At 36.6% G+C, this 17,878-nt stretch overlaps 1 protein-coding gene across 3 annotated transcripts in view; it reads right to left on the reverse strand.

Annotated features, from left to right (window-relative positions):
* Positions 1 to 6,766: 6,766 nt before the first annotated feature.
* prdm5 (PR domain containing 5) overlaps positions 6,767 to 17,878 on the reverse strand; it is a 316,540-nt gene continuing 305,428 nt past the window's right edge. For all 3 annotated transcript variants that reach the window (XM_039751133.1, XM_039751132.1, XM_039751134.1), the window contains 2 exons: positions 15,207 to 15,311; positions 6,767 to 8,662 (listed from right to left, as the gene is read on the reverse strand). In XM_039751133.1, the coding sequence (XP_039607067.1) occupies positions 8,498 to 8,662; positions 15,207 to 15,311 (270 nt within the window). In that variant the 3' untranslated portion in view covers positions 6,767 to 8,497. The remainder of the gene's footprint in view (positions 8,663 to 15,206; positions 15,312 to 17,878) is intronic.

Here is a 17,878-nt window from a genome sequence, read left to right on the forward strand (position 1 = left end):
CAACTTTCCTTTCTTTACACCTTTTTTCCTTTTATCCCAAACCAAAGCCTTTCTCTCTTAACACTGCAGAGGACACAAAACTAATTTTCTTTAAATGCCGGTAAGGCACATTACCAGAGGCACAAATTTGAACGTTCACATAGAAAATGTAATTTCTATACCACAGCCGTCGTGTAGCGCCTTTCAAAAGGGATCTACTACCGAGAGATGATCCATATACATTTTAGCTGCTGTTAGTTACTTACCTGTTGTGTTACACAGTCTTTAAAATGTAGTTTACCTGAAACCACTCCAGTAGTGCTCAATGTACCTGTACTTCTTAAAACGTTAATGTTTTACTGTTTAATAACTTATAGACTATAATTTATTATTTTTCCCTTGCACTCAGTGACCAAACCTATACACACACATACAGACACATACAAACATACACACAAGTATATGTATGTGTATATATATATGTATGTATGTGTATATATATATATACACACACACACTCTCACACACACACACACACACACACACACATATAATTTGTGTGTGTGTATATATGATGTAGATAGGTGTGTATATATATATATATATATGTGTGTATATGTAGATATGTATATAGATATGTAGATATGAAGATATGTATGTGTATATATATGTATGTGTGTGTGTGTGTGTGTGTGTGAGTGTGTGTGTGTGTATATATATGACAGCAGCAATCCAAGCTGTGAGAAAACACTAAAAAGGAGGCGTGTCAGACGTTGTGGTACATTTTCTGATGCAGCTAGATCTAAAAAACTTTGTGACGCTGCCCAAATACACAAAACAATTACTTTGACAATCATGTTACATTATTTTTAAAATGTTTCCTTTTCTTTTTCATAACTTCTTTAACACATGACATCGCTGTAAGCGGGTATTTTGCTATATATATATATATATATATATATATATATATATATATATATATATCACAGCGACACTCATAACAGTGACAAAACAATTACATTGACAATCATGTTACGTTATTTTCAAAATGTTTCCTTTTGTTTCTCTTTCCTTCTTTAACACACTACTTCTCCGCTGCCAAGCGCGGGTATATAGATATAGATATAGATATAGATATAGATATAGATATAGATAGAGATATATAGATAGATATGAGAACAACATATAGATAGATAGATAGATAGATAGATAGATATGAGAACAACACTCATATCAATGACAAAACAATTACATTAACAATCAAGTTACGTTGTTTTTCAAATTTTTCCTTTTCTTTTTCGCACCTTCTTTAACACACTACTTCTCCGCTGCGAAGCGCGGGTATTCTGCTAGTATATATATATAGCAAAATACCTGCTCTTCGCAGCGATGTCATGTGTTAAAGAAGTTATGAAAAAGAAAAGGAAACATTTGAAAAATAACGTAACATGATTGTGAAAGTAATTGTTTTGTGTATTTGGCGGCAGCGTCACAAAGTTGTTTTCGTCTAGCTGCTCTGCAATGAATCAACTGCACAACTGTCTTTCTGAACTAAGATCCTGGATGGCTAATAATTTTCTTGATCTGAATCAAAATAATACGGAGGTGCATATAGTGGGCACATCAACTAAAGCCCAAATTGGTCTTCGACTTCTCGGCTCTTTCTCTCTCTTTTGCAAACCTCAAGTCCACAATCTTGGTGTTAGTTTTGACAGTAACCTCTCTTTTGAGAAACAAGTAAATTCTGTAGTCAAGAGTTGCTTTTTCCAGCTTCGTCTGTTAGGTAGATCAAGCCTTTTTATCTTCTAGGGATCTTGAGAAAGCTACTCATGCTTTTATTTTTTCTCGCCTCGATTACTTAAACTCGCTGTATTCTGGGATTAGCAAATCCCTGATACGCAGGTTACAGTTGGTCCAGAATGCTGACACTCGCTTTCTGGTTAGTGCAAAAAGTATTATTCTGTTTCTCCAATATTAGTTTCATTACACTGGCTGCCTGTCAGGTTTCGAATTGATTTTCTTGTTGCTAGTTTATAAATCTTTACATGGGCTTGCTCCTGCCTATTTATCTGAATTGTGTGCTTTACACCAGCCATCTAGAGTGCTTAGATCTTCTGGTCAGTTGTCTCATGTTGTTCCTTGTACCAAGTGTAAAACTAAGGGGGGCAGGGCTTTTGCAGCTGCTGCTCCTCGCCTATGGAACTCTTTACCTCATCACATAAAGGAGTTGTCTACAATTGGACCTTTCAAAACAAGATTAAAGACTCATTTCTATTCACTTGCATTCCGTGACCTTTAGTAATATTGATGTTTTCCTCATTGTCACTAAATAGAAGTAATGTTATATAATATTTTATTTATGTTCATATATTTTATTTCTATTTGTTATGTTATTTATTTGTTTTCTTTTAATCTATTATTGTAAAGCACTTTGGCCACAGCATTCCTATGTTTTAAATGGCTGTATAAATAGACATTGACATCTTCTAAAGGTTTATGTGGAAAATACAGAAAAAGTATCAGCAACAATTATATAAATATATAACTTTTAAAAGCTCCGTTTAAAAAATGATCGCCACCATCAATGAGATGTATCATACCTATGAGCCACACAGAGGTTAGTAGTCCAAGGCGATAGCCACAGGCATCATAATAATAATAATAATAAATCAAATAAAAAAATAACTATAGGTATTATAATAACAGGAGAAAAAGTAGGGTGAAATGGCACCTTTTTTTAGCTAACTAAATAGATTACAAATGCAAGCTTTTTGATGCAGCTAAGGCCCCTTCATCAGGCAAGGTGCAAGCTTGCATTTGTAATCTATTTAGTTAACCAAGAAAAGGTATCATTTCACCCTTCTTTCTTCTGTATCAATCTATGGCTAACACAGTACAACACTCTGCTGCTATGAATAATAATAACAATAATAATCATTTAAAAAAATAAAATAATAATAAGATTAAAGCCTGTAACCTCATTGCAATCTCAGTGAGGCACGGTGGCAAAAAATCCTGGCGGTGAACCTTGGACCATCTGCTCTGCCCACACTGATACTGAATACATGCTCTTTAGTTTATTAAATGATGCATTTAAAGCACACTGTAGCAAGACAAGAAAGCAATTTTAAAAATGAAATTAATAGAATTGCCTTATCATTCTCATTATGAAATAACTTATGCCATCAGTTGTATGCACTGTATAAGAACAATGCTTGAACTGTATACTGTATAACTGAATGCTAAAATAGATTTCAATTAGTTATGTTAAGAGCAATTTTTTACAAGTGATCAAAGTGTTTTGAAATATGCATACTAGACATAATAAGTCCATCAACAAAGGCAGCAGTTTTCTAGTAATTAAAGGGAGAGGCATGCACTCCAAACAATCCTGCTTCTCATTTGGGCCCTGCCACTGGCCCAGAGTTTGTTTCTGACCAAGACACTTGACCTCTGTGCTTCCTACCCTTTGAAACGGGCCGTCTTTTTTTTTTTTTAAGGAATTTCACCGTCTGTCTTTAGAGGAAAGCAAGGTAACATGAAAAGGCTTTTGCATTACATTACGTTAGGTATAGATGCATGCTTTTCTGTTTAACAGTATCCAGTGTTGAAGAAAAATGAAAAGCTTAATAACTTGACTCACAGAATCAAGGATTTATTTATAATTCTGCATGCAGCATTAACACACTGGACAGAATTCAGGCGTAATTCCCACATGCCTAACTTCTCATTAGAGCATCTTATCTTTTGTGTGCTTTACCATCACCCAATGCCATGGTGGCATGAGTCTATCAAAGTCTGTCACCTGATGCCAATGTGGCACAATTCTATCAAAGTACATTACATGTTGGACAAGCAGGTTTGCAGGTTCTGCTGAATTCCTCCTTTTCATATTACTTGTCTGTGCAGCTCTGCCATCTCAAAGGTCAGCGTGCCTGTGCTGTGCTGACTTTAATTGAGCTTTTTACTCCTGGGCATTTTGACCATATTTTAGATCGAGATTCTTTTGTAGAAAAAAAAAAATTTCTTTTAATTGGTGTACAATTGAATGTTCCAATATTTCTATAAATGTAGACATTTAACATTTCTTCCATTTTTATTGATATGCAGTAGATTTTTGTAAATGGTTTATGTACAATTACATCTACAGGCATCTACAGTCCTGGGGAAGTCATGTGGCGGTAGTTTTTATTTATATTTTTCCCAACCAGTTTCACAATAAGTTAGTCATTTTAACATAAATGAATCCTATTTTTCAGTTAGCTGAGCTTTCTTCTCTTATTGTACATTTATGAAAGAGCACTAGATGTACACTCATTATAAAGTTAAAAATATCTGTATTTTTGCCATAGTTTTTAAGTTCTCAACTTTCTCTTCAAGCTTTCCTAATTGTTCATCTTTAGTGACTTTTCTAAAATTTAAGGGCAGCGATCTGCACATATTTTATATAGAATGTAATATTTCCTGTATGAAGAAAATTCTTGATATAAATAAAATCAGGTTAACTGTTAATTCTAAATTGGTCCCCTGTCTGAATGTGGGCCATATAATGGACTGGTACCCAGTTTTGCCAAGATACTGTAGGCTCTGGCCCTCCACCTCTCTGAATTGAATAAGGCTGGCTCGAGAATGCTTATTTTTATGAAGAGTGAAAAACTGCATGTAATATACACATAAGTTGTACATATCTGAAAATGAGAAAACAAGTTATTTAGCATGCCATACCAGTACACGGTGGTCCAGATCTAATTATGCAGATCCAGATCGTCTGGATGACTGATTTATGTGGGAACGATTCCAGTTTGGCACACAGACGATTCTTCATGTCGTCAGTTCGCACACTTCTCGATGGTCCGGGATTTTTCAGGTGATTTTCTATGTAATAAACTTAAGTTATAGTGTAATGAAAATTGCATAATTAGATCTGGACCACCCTATATACTCTGGCTAGCACTGTTATTGAAGCTGTTCATATAGTCTACTTTCTGTTCTCTTTCACTTCAAAAATTTCATTCAAGTGATCCCTATTGACCTTGAATTGAGACCTCGGGGTATATCAGAGCTGAGTTGTGTTCTGTCCAAAATTACGGATGTTTGCTTACATCCAATTTAAAATGCCCAGTGAGGGACAGCTCTTTAAACCTAGGGCAGATACAAATAAAACACAGTCATTGAGGGGAAAAAAAGTCAAAATGGAAGTTTATAATCTTTGGAATATTTATTGGCATACATTTTTTTCTGTTGGCAGTGGGTCGTACAATAGCTTAACATAGCCATAATTGAACTTTTTATTATTTTTTTAGGAACTTTATAAGTATATACATTTCTATGTACGTACTTCTGTAAAATCTCTAAAGAGAGGAATTACAATCACTTTCACATCCACTTACCATCCCAGTATCAAATGGTCAGACTGCGAGAGTAAATGAAGATTTGGAAAAATATTTTGAGGTGCAATTCTGACAATTTCCTCTGTATTAAATTAGTAAGATATTACAGCATTGTTCCATTTTGAAAATTTGCATTGTTCTAATTCCCTTATTGTCAGTCTTATAAACCATAACATCGGAAAAATGTAAGCCAGTTTAGATGGTGAAAATTCCACGATCTCCTGTATAAAAAATGTTCCTAATATCAGGTTTTATAGAAAAGTGCAGGATAGCTAGTTGAGGATTGGATCCTGAAAACAAGGACCCATATAGTTTTAACAACATCACAAAACAGGCTCGACCAGTTTTATACAAGATGTTAATTTCAAGATTCATCCCACTTTTCTGTCTCATACATGACCATGCTTTTTCAGTCCTAATTCTCATGCAATGGCTACTCTGCCTCCAATTATAGTTCTTAAGGCGTCCCAGCGTACAAAGTTAAAAAAATTAATAGATCCTTGATAATTTTCAATAACAAAAAAAAGAAATTTTAAAAAGTTGAGAAATGTTATCGTTGGAACTGAATGTGGTATGATCACTGGTAACAGACTGGATTTTAGCATCTTAGAATCTGCTGCCTTTTGCGATTTTCATGCACTACAGTCTCTATACTTTTTAATAAAGAATAGTGCACTAAATAAAAACGCACAAGCATCAATTTCCTGGTCAAAAACAACTTGAGGTCAGAGAGAAATGGACAGAGTGGTCTGCAGTTGTGAAAACCTGAAGTAGCTCTGCTGGACTGCAGCGAAGACACTAACCACCAATCCTTATCTCCAGCTGACCCCTTTGAATAGCCTGATCACTAGAGTAAGAGTGACAGGAACTGTTAAGATGTAATTAGTAACAAAGCAGGCTCTGTGTAAGTCTTTTGGCAAAGAAACCAAAAACCAAGCAGGTTTCTCAAGATACTATGATATGCTGTGAGAACCAGAGGGCTAAATTACAGTTATTACAGTCAAACAAGAATTGCGCCAAGTTGTTTACTAGGGTTGAGATGAGAAAGATATGAATTGTAAACCAGAATGCCAGTATCTAAATCACAAAACCACATTTGTTCACAGGTCCATTCCATAATCTTAAACACTGGACTACTGGATCTGTACTGATATTTAGAAGCGAGTCTTTGGGATGTGAATTTTGGTGCCTTTTGGGAGGTGGTCCTTAACAACCAGGCAAGGTGTTTTAGCAACCTATTATCCACATGCAAAGCTTTCAAAATGGCAGTGTAACACACAAATATTAAATGGAAAAAAAATGTAAAACCTTTTCCACACCAGGAAAAATTAAAAACACACATGTAAATAAAGCTTGAAAAAGTAAGCTTTCAAAATATAGTCTCTTAAACTGAAGCATTTTATTTAAAACAAAGTTTAATGGGAAAAAAACAGGTTTTACAATTCTTATGAGTTGACATAACAATATCATAAAAATGGATATTACAGCTCAACAATTTCATGTAAAGGGACACCTCTGAATGCATAATACATCTGACCTTGAACTGGATGTGCTACATCAACAAAAGGCCAAGCCATGTACTACTCCTGTCAGCAAGAACAGGAAGTGACATGTAGATGGCCCACCTTAGTTTTCATTAGTGCCACAATGTTCCCAGAAATTGTTGATGACCATGCACTTCCATTGTTGAGCCACAGCTTGTCCTTTTTCTAGAGGTTATTTCCAGCATGTCAAGGCACAATGTCACGAAGCATGCATAGTCTCAAACCTGTTCTTCAAATGTGAAACTGAATTCAGTTTACTCCAATGGCCTACCATAAACAGAGTGCCTTTAGGATGAGATAACTTATAGCATGAATGTGTGTTCCAAAAATCTGGAGAAAGTATGTGATGCTATCGACTCAGCATGGATTGAAATCCCTAAAAAATTCTTCCAGCACCTTTATAAATCCACTCTTCAACATATTCAGGAGTTATAGGGGTAAAAGAGGGTCCAACCTGGTACAAGAGAAGTGTACCTAAATTAAAGCAGCCATTGATTGTATGGTAAATATAATGGAAGGTGAAGGCTGCACAGATATAGTGGCGCAGTAGCTAGAACTGCTTTTACTTTGTGAATTTCACATGTTCCTTCGATGCCTTTGTGTTTTTTATTTATTTTTTTAAATAAATAAACAGTCATTCTGATTATCCTTCCATATCCAAAGTCATAAGATGGACACTAAACAGACCTGACGTGAATGTGTTTGAGTGGGTGTACCCTGTGATACAAGGCCGTCCTAAATAGGATTGATTTCTGTTTTCTACCTGATGCTGTAGGGACAGACACAGGGTACACTCAACACAGAACTGGTTATAAAAATGTATGTCTCATTGCTTTATCTAGAAATTTAATTTTTCAAACCTCCAGTTATGGTCATTTTCCTTAAATAAACAATATAGGCAGTTTTATGTTTAAATTTATTTTACTGCATTTACAAAGTTTGTATATAACATGTTATTAATATTTGAGATATTTTCTTATGCTAATAAACCAACTTCTCTATTGTAAGGAAAATGCTATTCTGATGCAGAAAGAATATTTTTTTTATTCCAAACTTGCAAAAAACTCAGAAACAACTAATTTTGCTCATGTAAGATGTCTTTAATATTCATGGGATGTGGGCTGGTTTTTATCTGGTTTAAAATTTTCAAAGATGTATATGAATCACATACTCATTTTGCAGTGGCTGTGCACTTCTTTTCCTGCACTCATTTACACACAGATAAGTTAATCAATTAATGGGTTAAAACGCTTGCTTATCGTATTTTCTGTTGGGAATAACTTGGTAAACCTAAGAGGTAAAACAAGTTACTTAAAATGTGTCAATGTTTGAAGCAAATTAAACAAATTATTGAAAAAGACTTTACATGTATTTTTCTCATTAATAACTAATCTGAAATAATGAATATATATATCTAAAAGATCTTTGAAAAAGTGGCAAAAAGGATGCTAGACCTGATAAAATCTGCATTATGCCAGTATATCATGGCACCATACAGGCATTTCTGATTCAAAATAAATTTGGAGGGTCACCTACAAATGTCATAAAGAACACTCCGTATGTTGAGATCACCTCACTTCTGTTTCAACTGTCTGTTTCCCCATGTACATTTTCCATGTGGACTTTGAGGTAATCATTTCTGGTAAACTTCTTGTGGCAGAGCTGGCATTCTGCCATAGGTCTGTTCGGATTATGAGTCAACTTGTGCCGAATCAACATCTTCTTTAAACTGAAGGAGAGGTCACAAACCTGTGAAAAATGCCCATGGGAAATGAAAACATTATTTCCAGTTTCTAAATGGGTATTTCATCTATGAGGCAACATTATGCTGCAAGTCACAACTCACTATATTCTTAGTCTATTTTAATTATTTTCTACATAACCATTACACAATGACAGAGAGAGAGAGAGAGTGTGAGAGGAGAAGAAGAAAGAAGGAACTGAACATTACTTTTGGTGCTTTTGTACTGTGCTCAGTAGTGGGGAGTAGGTGCTGCACCACAAAAAAAATAAACGTGTGTTGCCTTGTACTTGTGTCTTCCTGCCTGGGTTTGGGGAGCTGATACACTATATATATATATATATATATCTCACAAAAGTGAGTACACCCCTCACATTTTTGTAAATATTTTATTATATCATTTCATGGGACAACACTGAAGATATGACACTTTGATACATTGTAGTCAGTGTACAGCTTGAACAACAGTGTAAATCTGCTGTCCTCTCAAAATAACTCAACACACAGCCATTAATTTTAAACAGTGAGTAAACCCCTAAGTGAAAAACATCCAAATTGTGCCCAATTAGCCATTTTCCCTCCCCGGTGTCATGTGACTCGTTAGTGTTACAAGGTCTCAGGTGTGTTAAAGCTGGTGTTATCGCTCTCACACTGGTCATTGGAAGTTCAACATGGCACCTCATAGAAAAGAACTCTCCGAGGATCTGAAAAAAAAAAAATGTTGCTCTACATAAAGATGGCCTAGGCTATAAGAAGACTGCCAACACCCTGAAACTGAGCTGCAGCACGGTGGCCAAGACCATACAGCGGTGTAACAGGACAGGTTCCATTCAGAACAGGCCTTGCCATGATCGACCAAAGAAGTTGAGTGCACATGCTCAGTTTCATATCCAGAGGTTGTCTTTTGAAAATAGATGTATGAGTGCTACCATCATTCCTGCAGAGGCTGAAGGGGTGGGGGTGGGGGGCAGCTGTCAGTGCTCAGACCATGCGCCGCACACTACATCAAATTGGTCTGCATGGCTGTCGTCCCAGAAGGAAGCCTCTTTTAAAGATGATGCACAAGAAAGCCCGCAAACAGTTTGCTGAAGACAAGCAGACTTAGGACATGGACTACTGGAACCATTTCCTGTGGTCTGATGAGACCAAGATAAACTTATTTGGTTCAGATGTCAAGCGTGTAGGGTGGCAACCAGGTGAGGAGTACAAAGACAAGTGTGTCTTGCCTACAGTCAAGCATGGTGGTGGGAGTGTCATGGTTTGGGGCTGCATGAGTGCTGCCGGCACTGGGAGCTACAGTTCATTGAGGGAACCATGAATGCCAACATGTACTGTGACATACTGAAGCAGAGCATGATCCCCTCACTTCGAAAACTGGGTCGCAGGGCAGTATTCCAACATGATATCAACCCCAAAAACACCTCCAAGATGACCACTGCCTTGCTAAAGAAACTGAGGCTAAAGGTGATGGACTGGCCAAGCATATCTCCAGACCTAAACCCTACTGAGCATCTGTGGGGCATCCTCAAACGAAAGGTGGAGAAGCGCAAGGTCTCTAACATCCACCAGCTCTGTGATGTCATCATGGAGGAGTGGAAGAGGATTCCAGTGGCAACCTGTGAAACTCTAGTGAACTCCATGCCCAAGAGAGTTAAGGCAGTGCTGGAAAATAATGGTGGCCACACAAAATATTGACACTTTGGGCACAATTTGGGCATTTTTCACTTAGGGTTGTACTCACTTTTGTTGCCAGCTGTTTAGACATTAATGGCTGTGCGTTGAGTTATTTTAAAGGGAAAGCAAATTTACACTGTTATACAAGCTGTACACTGACTAGTTTACATTGTATCAAAGTGTCATTTCTTCATGAAAAGATAACAAAATATTTACAAAAATTTCATATATATATATATATATATATATAAACGTATATGTATATATATATATATATATATATATATATAAATAAACGTATATATATATATATATATATATATATATATATATATATAATAAACGTATATATATATATATATATATATAAATAAACGTATATATATATATATATATACATACATACATATATATATATATATATATATATATATATATATATATATATATATATATATATATATATATATATATATATATATATATATATATATATATATATATATATATATATATATATATATATATATATATATATATGCTCTACACTATTATTGACACACCCTGTAAAAATGAGTAATTCATTTGCAAGGGTGCTAACAATTGTGGCACATATGTTTTTGTTAAAAATATTTATTTCTTGATGAGGGCTGTTTTTTCTTTGAATGAACTTGTTTCAATTAAAAGTCAAATGTTTCTAATTTTTTCAGTGCAAGATGATGGTTCGTTGGCAAACTGATTTTTTTTTTTTTTTTTAAGTTTCACAAGGGGTGCCAATAATTGTGTAGGGCACTATACACACATACTGTACATACAGAGAAAACAAATTAAGCTCCTTATAATTTAGTGAGTACTGTAGACAGTACAGTAGATGGGGGCAAGAGTCTTCTTAAACAGTACAACAATACATTTCTCTCTAATACCAAGGCATACATACTCCTCAATATGTACAAAAGGTTCCTTCTCAATGCAAGAATTAAAAGCTAAATAATCAGGAATATGTGGATCTGGTAGTAGACTGAGACTCTGAGAAACAGACAGGGAGAATCAATGGAGTGAAAAGACAAAACATGAGAAAAAGGTTTTGTGAAAAGAAATTTATTTTGCAAAAAAGGGAAATGACCAACTTATGAACAAAAAAATGCATACATTCTTTGGAAAAAATAAAACCAATCATGTCAGATTATTTCTGTGATGGCACAATGAATGTAGAAATAGGAACAAATCTGCTAAAATCATCTGCTTAACACTAGAATTACCAGAGCCTACGAAAAAAGTCGTAAATCCGTCCCACCTTAAATCGCTTCTTAAAATTGTTTACAGCTCTCCACCAGCGTCTTTTGTCATCTAAATGTCCTGATAAAAATCAGGCTGCAAGCAGCCGGCTATTCCATCCCCCCGACTTAAAACGTGCACAAACTTCTCCCAGCTCATGCCTTGATTGATTTTCTGGGAGTGAAGTGGAGTTTTAGAGTGGAAATAACAGATCGTTGTTTGGAACACACGCATTTCATGTCTGTTCCATTTCTGCAGTAATCTGTGTAAACAAATTGTTAAAACAGAAACGTTTTTATATTCTACTAGTAGATGACAAAATGTAGACATAAACTATATAATGTATAAAGCCTGAAGTCCAAATATCAAAGAAACATTTTCACAAAAGGTACAAATCTAACAAAACAATTGCGCTTTTATTCAAAAATATAACTGCAGAAACAAAAAGCCGCCTTGACATGCGACATTGACACCCGTTTATTATGATTGCCTCCGTGGAGCAATAGAGTCAGCTGCTGACTGGGAATCAAAAGGTCGCGGGTTCGATCCTGCACCACTCCGTTTTGAGAATAGAATTTAGAATAAAAACATACATTTGATTTCAGTCTGTAACAGCCGGTGTAATTTATGATACTTGTAAAGGTTAGCTTTGTTTTTTTAGTCAGTTTTATTATCTCAGCAGCGCTTCACGAGCCCAAACACACCCCACCCCCGCATCTGACACTGCTGTTTTCACATAGACGCGCTGTAACAGAGGTAAACTCAGCTCCCTTCTACATCGGAGCTCAAAATGCCACAAAAGTGCATGCAGACATGTCCGTGCCAAATAAATAACATTCAATGTTTTGAAGAAATCATTTTATGACATGATTTACGTTTATTTACTTACTTCCTAAAGACTAAAGTCACAAGTAGTGTGCAGAGGGTATGCTCAAAAATGTGTGTAATGCCACGAAAAGTGCCTGCTGACACTTTAGTATGCAAGCAATGGTATGTGCATTCTTGCTCTGATGTAGAAGGGAGCTGAGTTTACCTCTGTTACAGCGCATCTATGTGAAAATAGCAGTGTCAGATGTTGGGGTGGGGTGTAATAATAAGACTAAGACTAAGTTTACTTCTCAAAACGGAGTGGTGCAGGATCGAACTTGCGACCTTTTGATTCCCAGTCATCAGCTGACTCTATTGCGCCACGGAGGCAGTCATAATAAATGGGTGTCAATGTCACATGTTAAGGCGGCTTTTTGTTTCTGCAGTTATATTTTTGAATAAAAGCGCAATTGTTGTGTTAGATTTGTATTTTTTGTGAAAGTATTTCTTTGATACTTCAGGCTTCATACATTTATATAGTTTATGCCTACATTTTGTCATCTACTAGTAGAATATAAAAAAACGTTTCTGTTTTAACAATGTGTTTACGCAGATTACTGTAGAAATGAACAGAAATGAAATGCATGTGTTCCAAACAACGATCTATTATTTCCACTCTAAAACTCCACTTCACTCCCAGAAAGTCAATCAAGGCATGAGCTGGGAGAAGTTTGTGCACATTCTAAGTCGGGGGGATGGAATAGCCGGCTGCTTGCAGCCTGATTTTTATCAGCACATCTAGATGACAAAAGACGCTGGTGGACAGCTGTGAACGATTTTAGGAAGCGATTTAAGGTGGGACGGATTTACGAGTTTTGTCGTAGGCTCTGGTAATTCTAGTGTTAAACAAAGCATCTAATTACAGATAAGGACAGTCAGTGAACTTCAGATGAAAACCTCTAAATTAAGGCAAAGCTGTTGGTGTCTATAAAAGACTACAGAAATCATAACTGCCAAATATCTGTTTAAATCATTATAGCATCATTAATTCTCTAACTGTTCCATATATCATACTAAAAGCACAATGACTGGTAAATTACTGCTCCATAATTGGGTTTTGTTTACCATGTTAAGTTATATTATTTTCCTTATGAATATTTTGAAATGAACAATATCGATTGTATAGGACTGAATCTCATCATGAAAAAACTGACAGCCTATTTATGATACTCAGAATAACAAAGTCAAGGTTCCTAGGATACCATTTCCTTAATAAATTGTAAATAATACAAATTGTTGTGTGTTCTCACTTTCAAATGAATAAGATATTGCACCACCTTGTTAATAAAGGATGACAAGGCAGAATTAAGTTTGAATTTGATAAATTATATTTATTTATTTCATTATATGGAAAGCAGAAGAGTATACTGTACCTTACTTGGACTGATGTCCATCCATTTTATTAAAATCATTATGAAAGGTCCTTTTCCCAGTTCTGTCTCAGAATTATCTAGAGGTGTACTTTTTCAAAAACATTTGCATAATCTGGAGATACTACCTATGTTTTTATTGCAGCTGGAAAGAATTTGTTCTGCAGCAGAGAATGTTGGCAATGTTTCTTTTAGCAAGAGCTATATAACATGTATGTAGCAAAAAAAAATATGATCTGATGAAAGGTTATACTTAAGGCACAGTCGTTCAAAGGATGACAATACAGGTCAGGTCGGGGAGTATGCACTGGTACAGCAAGTTGCTGCACCCACCACACGATGAAACAACTCAGGGTCCTGGTTGGCAACCCCCCAGGCAGACACGCAGCCCAGTCCCACCCTCCAGAAATGACCCTCTATCTGCCGCAGCCAGGTGTTATGAGGGCATCCCCTTGGCCTGCTCCAGCCACTCTGGTCCTCAATAATGAGGATCCTGCGAGCCAGATCACTCTCGGGTAATCGCGCCACATAGCACAGCCATAGTGCCGTAACTGACGTTACCTCATAATGCAGGTAATGTGCCTCATTTGGGACTCCATGAGCAACCGCTCATTCAATACAAAGTCAAACCGGCGGTACCCCAGGATTCTCCAAAGTAGTTGTCGTAATCCAGGTGATCACCGTTCCCTTTCCAGTCAGTTGGGATGATGCCTGTCTCCTGAATGGAAGCAAAGATTTCTAGCAATGCCAGGACGACAGCCTTACCACCAGTCTGGAGAAGTTCACCCTGGATACCACAGATCCCTGCAGCCTTCCCTACTCTCACCTGGTTCACCACTTCAGTAAGATTGGGTGGTTCACAGCTAATTGGAGGATCAGCCTCAAGAACAGTGGACCCAGAGATATGCATTTTATTTCAGAAATCAGTCAACATGGATGACACTAATTATAAGTATTATGCTAAAAAGGACTGGCATATTAAGGAGACTGGTTAATGACAGACATTCACTGGACAAGAATGAATCTATGAAGGTGTGTTCTTTTGCAGTGTTAGCAAATCAGTGATAAACATAAAAGCAGCACAGCCATTGAATATAATTTGAAGTGTTTAATAAGCAGATGTGTTTTGTTTATGCGGTCTTAGTTTATCACAATCAAACTTCTTATTTGTAAAAAAAAATGCTAATGTATGTTTTCCATTTAAAGAAATTGTTCATTCCACAGATGAATAATCTGTAGCTAGGAGAGGATAAAGGAAAAGATCTCAGAGAATGGACTTTTTATTTGACATGAATCAGTGAATTTGACAAGATTGATAATACAGAAATACCATTCCTTCCCAAACCCCCATTTATTTGAGACTTACGTCACATTGGAATGGTTTTTCTCCAGTGTGAGTCCTCATGTGCTCATCTAGACCTCGCTTCTGGCTGAAAGCCTTGTTACACTCAGTACACTGATACGGCTTTTCCTGTAAATACAAGAATATGTTATTTTGAACCAGGATTTCATATTGTCAGTTACATTAGTTAGGAGGTTAAGTTACACAATATTAATATATTGTTTCAACACAAAATGCCAACTAAATGACCAGAGGTTTGGTGTTATGGTAAGTGTGTTAGACTTTAAAAGTTTGTCTCATCAGTTAAATCCAAATTCTAATGTACAGTGATCCCTCGCTATATTGCGCTTTGAATTTTGTAGCTTCACTCCATTGCGGATTTTAAATGTAAGCATATCTAAATATATATCATGGATTTTTTTGCTGGTTCGCGGATTTCTGCGGACAATGGGTCTTTTAATTTATGGTACATGCTTCCTCAGTTGGTTTGCCCAGTTGATTTCATACAAGGGAGCTTTTGGCAGATGGCTGAGAAGCTACTCAATCAGAGCACGTATTACGTATTAAATCAAACTCCTCAATGATATACGATATGCTTCCCGTGCGGTGCGTCGCATACTTGAAAGCCCGAACAGCACGTAATCCGATAGTGTTGTGGGTATATCAAGGAGGACAAAGATCTAAGAACCATTCAGCTGATTTTTATTATTATATTGAAATTATTAATGGAGGCTCATGCTACTTTTTCTGAATGAAACATGGAGTCCAGTCTGAGAGCTATGCAAGCACAACAGTGATGCTGAAAGAGACTTCATAAATAATCAAGTAAAGGATACTCCAGCCAATGATGCAGAAGACTTTGAAAACCAAAAATGTGTAGTTGTAGTGATCTAAAGAAGACAAATACTACGGGAACAATAACACTGCATAGTTGTAATGTATCGCAGTTGATTTATAATGGGCACACACTAGATTTCTTGATACAAACAAAAATGTTTGAATATCACAGAATAGAAGAACCTTCATGGTAGCAGAGTATTAATCTGAATAGGATTTCCAGGCCAGTAATATTTTACACGACAAGGCTAGGAAAGTCATACAATGGTACTAGGACTATGGAAGCGAGCATCCAGACGACAGATACACCACTAACTAATTACAACTACAGGACACTTATTGGTCAGCATTACCTAATATACTTATCCTGTATTTTAAACATCTTGCTGAGTTATACCCTGGTAATTCAGACTGCTCTAAGACTAAATGGGGAGGCAACCTTTTATTAACACCTACAAAAATGGTTAGTTAATTCTTGCACACACAAATGATTTAAGATCTAATATTTGAATTTTGTTCAAAGGGCTTCACATACAGTGTATTCTTCTTTAATAAATGTGTAATTTATAATCTAACTAGCAAAATACCTGCGCATCGACGCGGAGAAGTAGTGTGTTAAAGAAGTTATGAAAAAGAAAAGGACACATTTTAAAAATAACGTAACATGATTGTCAAAGTAATTGTTTTGTCACTGTTATGAGTGTTGCTGTCATATACATACACACACACACACATATATATATATATATATATATATATATATACACATACATCTATATCTATATCGAGAGAGAGAGAGAGAGAGACATACACACATACACATACATATACACATACAATACACACATACACATATACACACATACACACATACACATATACACACATACACATACACATACACACATACACATACACACACACACACATATATACTGCTCAAAAGAATTAAAGGAACACTTTTTAATCAGAGTATACCATAAAGTCAATGAAACTTATGGGATATTAATCTGGTCAGTTAAGTAGCAGTTTCAGCTGCTGTGGTGTTAACAACAGATGCACTAGAGGGGCAACAATGAGATGACCCCCAAAACAGGAATGGTTTAACAGGTGGAGGCCACTGACATTTTTCCCTCCTCATCTTTTCTGACTGTTTCTTCACTAGTTTTGCATTTGGCTACAGTCAGTGTCACTACTGGTAGCGTGAGGCGATACCTGGACCCTACAGAGGTTGCACAGGTAGTCCAACTTCTCCAGGATGGCACATCAATACGTGTCATTGCCAGAAGGTTTGCTGTGTCTCCCTGCACAGTCTCAAGGGCATGGAGGAGATTCTAGGAGACAAGCAGTTACTCTAGGAGAGCTGGAGAGGGCCATAGAAGGTCCATAACCCATCAGCAGGACCAGTATCTGCTCCTTTGGGCAAGGAGGAACAGGATGAGCACTGCCAGAGCCCTACAAAATGACCTCCAGCAGGCCACTGGTGTGAATGTCTCTGACCAAACAACCAGAAAGACTTCATGAGGGTGACCCAAGGGCCCCATGTCCTCTAATGGGCCCTGAGCTTACTGCCCAGCAGCATGCAGCTCGATTGGCATTCGCCATAGAATACCAGAATTGGCAGATGCACCACTGGTGCCCTGTGCTTTTTACAGATGAGAGCAGATTCACCCTGAGCATGTGACAGAAGTGAAAGGGTCTGGAGAAGCCATGAAGAACATTAAGCTGCCTGTAACATCATTCAGCATGAGCAGTTTGGTGGTGGGTTAATGATTGTCTAGGGAGGCATAGCCATGGAGGGTCACACAGACCGCTACAGGCTTGACAAAGGCACCTTGGCTGCCATTAGGTATCAGGAT

Source organism: Polypterus senegalus, chromosome 4 (assembly GCF_016835505.1).
Source record: "Polypterus senegalus isolate Bchr_013 chromosome 4, ASM1683550v1, whole genome shotgun sequence".
Lineage (NCBI taxonomy): Eukaryota > Metazoa > Chordata > Cladistia > Polypteriformes > Polypteridae > Polypterus > Polypterus senegalus.